The sequence below is a fragment of the Cannabis sativa genome, chromosome 1, assembly GCF_029168945.1.
Source record: "Cannabis sativa cultivar Pink pepper isolate KNU-18-1 chromosome 1, ASM2916894v1, whole genome shotgun sequence".
NCBI lineage: Eukaryota > Viridiplantae > Streptophyta > Magnoliopsida > Rosales > Cannabaceae > Cannabis > Cannabis sativa.
In genome coordinates, this window is record NC_083601.1 from 3,625,390 (window position 1) to 3,637,519 (window position 12,130).

Consider the following 12,130-nt stretch of genomic DNA (forward strand, 5'->3'; position numbering starts at 1 on the left):
GGGGTCAAATTATAAATACCCAAAACTCATTCTAAGATGAGTCTATAAATAGGTAGTGGTCCCAAGAAACACTAGAGTTTCTGTATTCTCTCCTTCTCCATCAGAGAAAATACCTAAGAAAATAGTGTATTCTTGGAAGATCAAAACCTTCGCTGCAATCTCCAACAATGGCTTCAAGTTAGTGCTTCCGCTCTTTTTTATCATCTTCTTCTTCTTTAATTTAACAAAGGTTCTATATATTTATGATTTAGGGTTTTCTATATATATTAAAGCACTTTTAGGAATATGTTTAAATCTGTGATTTATATATTTTTTGAGTGTTTGATAAATCTTAACATTACTAACTAATATTCGATACCAAATTTTAAATTAAAAGTCATAGACAAACATGCTGTATTTTTCAAGAGTACATATCTCTTATATTTTAAGTCTGCTAATATCAATGCTCATAAATTGTTTTTTTTTGGTGAACACTGATTGTATTTTTTTTGAAAGAAAGCAAAGTTCATTAACAACAAGAGCAAAAGATGGGAATCACAGGGGAAATTCCCTCCCCAAGGAACAATCCTGCCTTTGGACTAGAAATTCTAGTACTCCCGGCAAGGCCATCCGCCACAGAGTTTAACCGACGAGGAATAAAAGAAAACTTACACACGTCAAACAACTTTACCAAGTCTAAAACAGAAAATGAGACATCCATAATTAGCCAATCAGGAAGGATTCTATCCTTAGAAAAATTGTTAATAACTATCGAAGAGTCCGAGAACAGGTGAATAGACTTCCAATCGGAACTAGCTGCCCACGCCAGAGCCAGAAGAACCGCTCTCGCTTCAGCTTCCAGAGGAGAAGTCGCTTTCACCTGGGCAGTCTTATAAGCCCAGCTCCCATTAACGAAGTTTGTCATAACAGCCGCCAAACCCGCAACACCATCACGCCAAGAAGCATCAACTACGAGCACCATATCCACACCCTTTCTACAAATTTCAGCAGAGAGAGGACTAGTAACAGCCCCTGGATTACCAACAGGAAGAGAAAGGCAAGCAAAATCGTTTAAAGAGGAAGAGAACGAAAACATAATTTTATCAAAATTCACAGCCCCTCCTTTTAATCTCATTAAGTTTCTTTGCTGCCAAATAGCCAACGCAACACAGCCAAAATAAAGAAGGATCTGTGGCCTTTTGACACTCGAGAACGTAGTGCAAATGGCTTCTAAAGCCTGAATCAATGAATCACCAGGGATGGAATCAAGGTGGCAGGGGAATAAACCAGTAAACCAAATTGCTTTAACCACAGAACACTCTTTGAACAAATGCAGACAGTTCTCTTCAGCACACCCACACAAGAAACAAGTCTTCTCCGATAGAAATGGAAGCCTAGATTTCGTAGGAAGAGCCTCATTGAGAATTCTCCAAAGCATAATTGACACTCTAGGGTGAATAGATGAATGCCAAATGTGCTTCCAAATCTCCAGAGAAGGTCTAAAACTAGAAACCTGGTCTACATAATAAGCATCCTTAACGGAGAAAACACCATTCTTCCTGTTTTTCCACACCAGCCGATCACCATGATGAATGGGAAGTCTAGGGATATCCAGGATCTTCTTTGCAAACTCCTCATCAAAAATTTGGGAAACCACTTCCTGATCCCATCTACCCTCCAGGGATAAATCAGCCAAAGATCTTATAGTAAAACCTTTCCCTCTTAACTTTTTCATCAAATCATTAAAATCACTCCAACTTAACCAAGGAATCCAAGGTTGTTTCCAAAAATCAATAGAGACCCCACTAGCAGCCATAGAAACTGAACCTTTAAGAATAAGCTCTCTTGTATTTAAGATTCCTTTCCAAACATAGGATTCGTTTGCCTTGTGTTCAACATTCCAAAAAGAACCATGATGGCAGTATTTGCTCAAAAGACATTGAACCCAAGGTTTAGGGGCATGGGAAGCAACATGCCAAGCAAGTTTCGATAAGAGAGCCTTGTTCATGTCTTCAAATTTTCGAATTCCCAGGCCACCATGAGATTTTGGTTGACAAATGATATCCCAGGATTTGAAAGCCATAAATCTGTCTTTGTTCACATTCCCAGTCCACCAGAACTTTCTCACCAACGCGTCCAAACTTCTGCAGATGGAAAGGGGAATCTCGTTGGTTGACATCCTGTAAACGGGAATGGAAGCAGCCACTGACTTAATGAGAGTGAGCCTACCCGCATAGGATAACAGTTTCAATTTCCAACCTTCCAAACGCTTTGTCAAACTCAACCTCAACTTGGTGTAATCTTCCTTCTTCCTTCTTTTGAACACGAAGGGGTTCCCCAGATGCAATTCGTCTCCAGTAACTTGGGAAACCTTTAAGCAATTCAGCAGAGATTGCTTACGGGTATGGATTAAGTTTGAAGAGAAAAGAACACTGGATTTTGACATGCTACACTTTTGCCCAGACCATTGTTCATAAGTTGACAAACATTGAATAATAGTCTCAGCTTCCCCTTCATTGGCCCTACAGAACAAAATAGTATCATCGGCAAACATGAGATGATTAATGGGAGGAGCCGATGATGCTATTTTAATTCCATGAACCAACCCATCAGACTCAGCTTTCAACAGAAGTTTTGAGAGAACCTCTTGACAAAGTAAGAATAAAAAAGGGGACAAAGGATCTCCTTGACGCAAACCCCTCTGAGGAACAATTTTCTTTATCGGACTACCATTGAGCAAAACAGAATAAGACACACTTCTCACACAAGCCATAATCAGATGACAAACTTTAGAGTCGAAACCATTAGCCATCAGAACTCTTTCAATGAAGGACCATTCCATTCTGTCGTATGCTTTGAGCATATCAAGCTTGACCGCCATTAAACCACCCTTCCCTTTCTTTTGCCTAATCTTATAAACAATTTCTTGTGTCAGGATAGAAGATTCTGCAATCCATCTTCCCGGAATAAAAGCCGACTGAAGAGGCGAAACTAAATCATTCATAATAGGGCGTAACCTATTTGCAATGATCTTTGCAACAACCTTGTAGAGAAAGTTACACAAACTGATTGGACGAAACTGTTCAATCTTCTCAGGATTATGGATCTTAGGAATGAGACAAATGAAGGTATAATTAAGCTTAGAGTTTATCACCCCTTTACAAAAAACATCCCGAATGTTCTTTACGTAAAGAAGAACCCACAATATCCCAATAAGTTTGAAAGAAAATCCCAGACATTCCATCCGGCCCCGGGGCCTTAAGAGGATGACAATCAAACACAGTATCTTTGATTAGATCAAAAGAAGGAATACTAGATAACGAGTGTTTGCATTCTCATCCACTTTCACGTAAAATAGAGAATCAAAATCGCCGGGGATTGAAGGATGACCAGAGGAGAAAAGGTTATAAAAATAATCATTGATAATACCTGAGATTTTCTCTCTTTCATCCCACGATCTACCAAATTTATCCTTGAGGGACCAAATTTGATTTCTTCGACTACGAACAGCAGTAGCAGTATGAAAGAACCGAGAATTCCGGTCACCAAGCCTAAGCCACACCTCCCTTGATTTCTGTCTGTTGATACTCTCCTTTCGCAACCACCACATATTCAGATTTTGGAGAATATCTTTCTCCTCGGATGCAAGATGAGGCAATAAGTTTTGATTCTGAATCCATGCTAACCGCTCCTCTAAATGTTTTATCATTAAGTCACAATCTCCAAAAGCAGTCTTTCTCCAAACCTGAAGCGCACTTCTGGTTTTATGAAGCTTTGAAGAGAAACTTTCCATAGGATCACCCTCCACACCATTCCAAGCTTGTTGAATCGTTGAATGGCAAGGTGGAGTCCACATTGGTCCAAGCTTCAAAAAATCTAAAAGGAATGTAGCCTTTCCTTCTGAACATATGCGTGTCCAAGAGAATGGGGCCATGGTCACCAATAGAGATAGGAAAATTAAGAATCCCTGCCTTGTGATACTCCGTGAGCCAGTCATGGGAGGCAATTCCCCTATCCAGTCTTTCCCGAACAAGACCCCCATTGAACCGTTTATTGTGCCAAGTGAACCTTCCCCCTTTAAATCTCAAGTCAATTCCCCCTGTGTTGAGAAGGAAGTCATTGATCCATCTAGTCTCTGACCAAGAAACTTTTCTACCCCCCAGTTTATCTTCCTCATTACCAATAACATTGAGATCACCCAGCATAATCCAGGGGGAATCATCAGCCCGAATAAGATCTGCCATGTTTTGCCAAAAATCATCTTTGCAATACACATACGGAGTGCCATACACCGCATAGAATCTCCACGACATCTTCACAAAAGGATCCCACACAACAGCTCCAAACATAGAATCATCTTTATAAACAACTTGCATACATAAGTCATTATTCCAAAGTAAACAAAAACCACCTGCCAAACCTCTTGAAGCAATACAGTCACAATTTGAGAACCCCAACACCCTAGCAACTTCCTTCATTCTTTCGACACCAACTTTGGTTTCCATAAGGAAAATACACTCCGGCTTGTATTTCCTGACCCAGACCGATAAGGCCTGGACTGTCGGGTCTTTAGTCAGACCACGACAGTTCCACGAAAAGAATCTCATTTGGATGTGGGGGGCTTGCTAAGGGCCGCCTCCTCACCCAACTGAAGCTCTTGAGCCAATTCCACTTGAACTTCCACCAGATTATTCAGTTCATCTTCCAAATTTCTTACAGAATCTCCCTCATTCTTTATAATTACGCCAGTTTTCCTTTTGTCATTTGATAAAGTCTTAAGTCTGGAACTTTTCCTTCTTTTTTTGTCCTCCCTACAGCGAGAAGAACCACTTGAGGAGGCACCACTGCCCAACTTGAATGGAGTAGTAATAGGCCCTGGAGAAAAAGCCGCAAGGGAAGGCATCGTCTGATCGAATTCTCGAACAGTATTCGCATTTCTAGGAACATAAGGCATTAAATTCAGACTAGCCTTTCTCTTCCTTGGCTGAGGACAGTGATGCACATCATTAGATAAATCAATCGGGTCATGGATCAAAGTAATAGTAGGCTCAAACTTATCAATCGGGGCTGGCCCCATTAATTCTTCAGTAAGCCCAGATTTACTAGCATCTTCAGGCCATGGGAAATGGGTGGGCTCAGGGTAGGAATGGGGTTGTCTAGATTTACAATGCTGAATATGTGGGCTTTCAGTCATCTGGCCATACGTGGGCCCTAAATGGGCCATCATAGTGGTAATGATCCCATTATCTCTAGGGTCAGGGATTGGGCGGGAGGTGAATTTTTGAATGATTTCATTGGTTTTATCAATAGGGTTACCCAAATTGCATCTACGTAAAGTCCCAGGAGAAACTGACCTGGCTCTAGGAACCCTATGAAGACGTGAATCAGAGATATTCCCATTTTCAAAGCTGCATCCCTCATTATCCTTTGAGTAAATGGTTTGTTTTTCTACCACCTTCAGAACCTTACCCTTTGTAATACCTGCTTCTTTCTGCACTCTAATCACCTTTCTAGTAATATTCCTTTTTCGAGACTCGCCTGGGGGATCCCGCTGTTGATCAGAAACGGCTACTTTTTTGCCCTTCTCCGCCCTGTGAGCTCTGAGCCCGATCGGCGATGTTTCTTTGGGAGGAAATTCCTCGGCCTTTCGGAACCAGTCCATCTGGTTTCTGGGATTAAAACAACTGAAAACCGCCATTTCTGCTCTGATCCAAGGCCCATAAGCAGGTACAGCTTTCCCCTCCGGGGGATATGCGAATGCAGTGGCTCTGAAACAATCCTTTTTATCATGCCCCAAATACCCACAATTATAGCAAAATTTCGGTAGTTTATAATACCGGAATTGAATCCATTCCTTCCTTCCACGCTTTATATCCAGAAAAAACCCAGGAGTTAATTGATAATAAGTAGCAATCTCAACCTGGAATTTAAGAAATCCCCTTCTTGCTATGGTTCGTTGATCCGCCATGTCAAAGCCTTTATATTTCCCCACTTTCGCAGCAATAGTAGGGGTATTAACTATTTTTAGATAAGGTCCTGGTAACCCAGCAGCCTGAACCCAAAACACAGCCTTCCCCATATCCACATTACTCCAAATCCCATCTTCTGGCCATTCTTGAACAATAAGAAGTTTCCCATTGATGAGCCAGGGACGATTCTCTAAGACTTCCACGCAGTCTTCTTCCTGATCAAAGAAAATCCCCCAAAGACCCACTTTCAGAGTTTTAAACCTCCAGTTTCCTTTCACCGTTTTACGCCATATCTGGGAAAGGATTTCTTTCAATCTGGATCTAGAAACCCCCTTCCCTTCGAAAAAACAGGCCAGGACACCTGTTCGTGCGACATCGGCATTAATCTCAAAATCAGGTTCTAACTCAAGCGTCATGGACTTAAGAAAGTTTTTCCGCATCTGCTCCATAGCCTCATCCTCCTCCTTAGATTCCTGTTGAGGATCACGAGATTCCACTGTAGACTCATTAATTTCCACACCCTTATTCCCACTCTGAACATTTATTTCTTCAGAGGGGATGTCACCAACCACTGGGACCTCATCAATACCACGTGAGTTTGCACTGATATCCCCCATAAAGAAGACAAAGCAACAACCTTTGACACAATATTCTTTTTTACCAGCCGACAAGAGACAAGAAGACGATTAACACTCCAAACAACGACTCACTTTTTTGTATTAAAAGATGGGAAAACAACAAAGAAAACTCACTTTTTACCAACTGAAATAACCAAAAGCACAAAAGAAAACCAAACACTCAGGAGTATAAGACAAACCTCCCAACCAAAGGACCACCACGTTGACACAAAGGGAAAGATTAATCACAATGGAACACAGCCACCGTTGGACATTCCAACACTCTCATCTTGAGAGAAAAGATAATTATAGTTATTTGATTGTAGTGGAGCATATAAACCGTCCATAGGACACTGATTGTATTTAGGTAAAAGATACTCTCCCTCCATTATTAACGGTTGTATCTTAACTTTGAATATTTAATATATAACAGTTTTTTATTCCAACAAAAAAAAAAGGCTGTATTACTATTAGCACGCGACAATAGAGGAGAAATACCATAACACAAATTATAAGTTGGACCGTTTGGGATTATGTGCCTGGTTTCAACTTTCAACCATAGTGTCGTGTTTTTGCGGGTCTAATGAGATGGTAATTTGGATATTATTATTATTATTTGAGAAACTCTATTAACATAGCTAATTATTACAGATATCACCTTACTTAAAAAAAAGTCTTTGGTTACAATTTTGTTTCGCCAGTATTATTTTTGAGTGTAATTTATGATCAAATTCTTTGGACTTTTACGTTTGTTATGGTTTAACTCTCATAAAAAAATTATAGCTAAACTTCCTAATTTTTACTATTGCTTTATTAGTTAGTATTCCTTCCGTTAATTTTTAACTATTTTTTTTTTGAAGGAAAATGCTAAAAGATACTCGTGGTTAGGCATGACAAAAAGATCCATTCATTCGGATTGATCCGATCCGACTGATCATTACTGATTCGAAACATTCGGATAGTTATTGGATCTTGGATTAGATCCGACCTGCATCGCTTAATTTTTTTTACGGATAAGATCTGACCCGATCTATTTTAAATATATTATTTTCTATAAAAAAAAAGATTTTTACTTTTTAATATATTTTTTTTTTAAAAAAAAAAATTTGAATCTACCCTAAATTAAATCCCAATTTCACCAAATCTCATTTTCTTCTCCTCATTTTCCCGAGAAAATCCAAATTCCATGTTGAAAACTCTACTTGGAAAACTCTTAACAAAGATGAGTGTCAGAACTGTTTGGTGAATGCTAGTGCTTCGCTCTTGAATTGTGCTCCTGCGTCGGAGGGTAGAGCCATGTTCGCATATTGTTATGTAAGGTACTCTACTGATAGGTTCTTTCATTTGGCTGAACGAAGAAGACGAAGGTCAGCTTTTTTTTTTTTTTTATTCTTTCTTAAACGTAATTCATCACATTAATTATGAGTTATTTTAATTAGTTTTTTTTGGAAAAATGTATATAATTATTGTTTTTTCTCCAAAAATTTGTTTAATTTTGAGATATTTTTATTGGCTAATTAGAATTTTGTTTATTATTTATCGGGTTCTTATTAATTACAGATGACATTGCTTTGAAATATTAATTACATTTTTATGTGATAAGAATTTGATATATTTTTTTTATTGATTTTGACAAATAAAATAAAAATATATAAGAAAAAAAATGATGCATTATTAGTTCTTAAACAAATAAATTTTGAAAAAAAAAATTATAAATTTAGATATAAAATTATTTTTTTTTTTTAAAAAAAAATTGGGTCGGATCAGATCCGATCCGTATAAAGCGGGTCAGATCATATACGATCCGAGTATCTGATCCAGCGGGGTGGGGCGGGGCAGATCCGTACATGATCTGGATCAGGTCGGATCAGATCCGACCCGCCCCATTGACATTCCTACTCGTGGTGTTTAGCACCCTCTTATGTGTCAATATCGCTATTGGTCCAACTAAGTATCGTGTCTCATATAATTTAATATAATAGTTTTTAGAGAATATCGCTAACCAATCGCAACGCTACATGTCGAGAAGGTACTAGGTACCACTGGTGCCTAATAGCAATGCTCGAGTGCTAAATATATTTGTCACTTTGTACACAAATATACACATGGTAAAATTTTATTAGGTCACCTGAAATTAATTATTAAAAAAAATTAAAATATTAAAAGAATTAAAATCAGAAAATAAAATAAAAATTTCTCTTTTTCTCTTTTCCTTTTTTTTCTTTCTTTCCTTTTTTTTTTAATTGTTCTTCTTCTTCTTCTTTGCTGTCCAAAAAAACCAAAACCCAAAACCACACCGACAAGACCCCAATCCCAACAAAACTACACTCCCGACCTTGTCAACCAGCTAGCAAAAATCTACCACCCACCCTTTCAAGCTCTCCCTCTCTTTGAGGTTTCACCCTCTCGATTTAAAAAGGTAATTATAAAAGTATAAATGAAAAAAAATCCCAAACAAATTTCTCAATCGTAGAAAAGAAAAAGTTTTATTTATTTTTAGTATATTTTAGATTTAAAAATAGTATTAAAATAATTTTTGTTTTTAAATATACATAATAATATTATAAAATTAATAAAAAATATTTTATTATGTAACTGAAATATTTTGTTAAATAATTAGGATATTCTATTAAAATTAAAGCAAAAAACTAAAAAAATCTGTTTAACTAAGAATTTCATTACATAAACACATTTTATATAGAATAAATTTATATAGCATCTTAAAAAATCTAAGCACATTCACTCATTCACCACCCTTTCAAGCTCTTTCTGCTATTGTTATTTCAGATTAGAAATTTTATATATATAATATTTCGGATGGGCTGTGAGGTTGGTGGGTGGTAGCGGTTTGGTTTCCTTGGCAGCAAATTAGAAGAAGAAGAATCAAGAGGGAAAAAAGAAAATATAAAGGAAAGAAAGAAAAAAAAAAATAGAAAGAAAGGGGGAATTTCCTATCTTTTTCGATTTTAAATCATGTTTTTAAATATTTTAATTTATCTTTTTAATTATTAATATATTAGGCGGTCCAATAAAATTTTACCACGTGTACACTTCTACGTACACAGTGACACGTCTATTTAGTACTTAACAACTAAAAATTAACTGAAAAAAAACTGACCAAAACGATTGTATAATTTTTCCAATATAAAAATTAAATTGTGACAAACTTAAATGTCTAAAGAGTTTAGCCGCTACCCTATTTTCTCTGGTGCTAATTAGATCCATCAAATGCTAGCTAGAATAAGTGGCAATATATTATTAGGCAATGTGTTAAATAGTTAATTATTATTAAAAAATCACATTAAATTAATCAATATAATTCTGAATGATTATAGTATTTCTTTAAAAATTATAATATGTAACCAAACAAATTAAATATATAAACAAAAACACATTCTCTTATATATCTGGGTTAAAATTCATACACATCTTGAAATAAAAACCTAAATCAGAAGCAAATTTATACCAAATATATAAACTAAAGAAATCAACAACCCAACTAATGACAGAGTGAAAAAAACCCAAATTCATAATAACAACGAAAAAGTTTATAACCAAATATATAAAAATTAAACATTATAATTATTTTCTAATATTTAATTAGCTATAAATAAAAATTACTAAAATAATTTTATTATTATATTATAACTAATAAGATAGTAATAATTACACTTATCACACATTTACTATACAGTATTCAGAATCGGAATAAATTAATAAAGAAATGTAACCAAATAAATGAGGAATAATAGGAATCAATATTTATAATATGTTGTTTACTAAAATTTTTTTAAAATCAAATAATAGTGATTTATCATGTTTACTTATGAGGGAACGGAATCGGAATCTTTAAATTAACTAAATTACCCTTTTGAGTTAAACTATAGTATATGATAGTTATTTTGTTAGACATATTTTAAAAAAATAAATTGTCACTATATATTTAATATTAAAAAGGTAAAATAAAAATAAATAAAATCCATAACTCTTAATTGCATTCCTTACTAAATTGGTGGGAGAAGTATTCCCTATCTTTGATCTCATATTTAATCAAGTTATCTATTTTCTAATTTTAATATTGTAAGTAAACAAATGTAAAAGAATAATTAGTTTACCTTTAATTCTCATTATTTATTAGTAAACATGATGTAGATTCCGAGCCATAATAATTAGATCAATACTATAGATTACATTCAAATTTATAAAAAAAAATAATAATAAGGTAACAATACTATTACTAATTATTAAGTAGGTACAAATAAATTAATGTTAGAAATATAATATTTGTCATTAAATTATAGAGAAAGTATAAAAAAGAATCCCTTTACACTCTCCTTGTGATAATTGACTAGTCTACCACACTTCTTAGGAGATTTTAAATTCAAATCCCCGTCTCTAAAGTGTGTGTATATATATATAAAAAAAAAATTATAAAACATATAAGACCACACTAAGTTAATTTACACAAATTAACAAAAAAAAAAGTTAATTTACACAACACAATTGAGTTGTGTAGATTAAGTAAGCAAAACAAGATGGCTATATGAATTTGACACTCTCACACGGTGAGATGTAGGTGTTCATCATTTTCTAGCTCCTGCTCAAAGTAATCCCGACGAGCATTTTTAGCTAACATCAATGTAACGAGCCAGAAAAATGTTGAATCAAGAGACACAAAAGCACCACCACCGAGCAGACCAGTTTTGGCAGTAGGACAATCTGAGTTGCTGTGGTGGAATTGCTCTGTGAGTGTAGGCCACAACAACAGGGCTGCACCTATTCCTGCTGTGAACAAACCAGTGTTGAAGAAAACCATAAAGGTAGTACTGCTCCTCAACAATTTACCTTTTGGAATGGACTTTCCTTTGTATGGATAAAACAATGACCAAATCCCAAATATTGTTGATACTATGAGGAATGCTATGGATAGATACCCCAAAGCCACTGTTGCCCAATCAGATGGGTATTTGCACATATCAACACCTATTTCTGGGATTGGGGTGCCTGAAGCAGGCTGTCAACACACCCAACAAATAATATTATTTTCACATATATCGTAAATATATATAAGAGGAACCAGAAAATGACATGACATACACACATTTACTCATTGTTATTATTACCTTTCTGTATTCAGCAACAACTCCAAAAATGAATGACAACACACCAGAAAAGCCCACTATCAACGAAAATTGCTTCATAGTTAAGGCCATTTTTGAGGATTAAATTGATCAATCTCCTACAATACAAAATAAACATTATCCAATTAATTGAAGAGAAACTTAATTCAGGGGATTACAGAATAAATGAAAAAAGAAAATATTTCTCTCTCTTTTTTTTTTTCAAATTATCAATAAAAACTATAAAATGTATATAGAAAATGAAAAGAAATAAAAGTAATAATACATGCATATATAATAAATTAATGTAGTTGGTCACTAATTTTAATAAGCGAAACTCATCTTAAACAAAATTATTTATATTTATGTGTGTTAAATTTAAATATGATTTATACACAAATTGCAATTTCTTTTTATGACATAAAATTATATTGCAATGTGATTA

At 35.3% G+C, this 12,130-nt stretch overlaps 2 protein-coding genes across 2 annotated transcripts; both read right to left on the reverse strand.

The window, feature by feature from the left end:
* Nucleotides 1-508: 508 nt before the first annotated feature.
* Nucleotides 509-3,772, reverse strand: LOC133035965 (uncharacterized). The gene is made up of 2 exons (XM_061112548.1): nucleotides 3,293-3,772; nucleotides 509-3,085 (listed from the first exon to the last, which is right to left on the reverse strand). Exons 1-2 carry the CDS (start codon nucleotides 3,770-3,772, stop codon nucleotides 509-511), a joined length of 3,057 nt encoding a protein of 1,018 aa, XP_060968531.1.
* A 6,395-nt stretch (nucleotides 3,773-10,167) lies between these two features.
* LOC115701986 (uncharacterized) lies at nucleotides 10,168-11,887 on the reverse strand. The gene is made up of 2 exons (XM_030629450.2): nucleotides 11,689-11,887; nucleotides 10,168-11,579 (listed from the first exon to the last, which is right to left on the reverse strand). The coding sequence occupies exons 1-2, from the start codon at nucleotides 11,776-11,778 to the stop codon at nucleotides 11,124-11,126; spliced, it is 546 nt and encodes a 181-aa protein (XP_030485310.2). The 5' UTR covers nucleotides 11,779-11,887; the 3' UTR covers nucleotides 10,168-11,123.
* Nucleotides 11,888-12,130: the final 243 nt, after the last annotated feature.

What these genes read in the sequence shown, in the direction of transcription:
- LOC133035965 (XM_061112548.1), bottom strand. Translation starts at nt 3,772, where the DNA reads ATGGAAAGTTTCTCTTCAAAGCTTCATAAAACCAGAAGTGCGCTTCAG. An exon ending in ATGCAAACACTCGTTATCTA is followed by an intron (nt 3,086 to 3,292) that starts GTATTCCTTCTT and finishes CTCATTCCTAAG; the next exon opens with ATCCATAATCCTGAGAAGAT.
- LOC115701986 (XM_030629450.2), bottom strand. Translation starts at nt 11,778, where the DNA reads ATGGCCTTAACTATGAAGCAATTTTCGTTGATAGTGGGCTTTTCTGGT. An exon ending in TTGTTGCTGAATACAGAAAG is followed by an intron (nt 11,580 to 11,688) that starts GTAATAATAACA and finishes GTGTGTTGACAG; the next exon opens with CCTGCTTCAGGCACCCCAAT.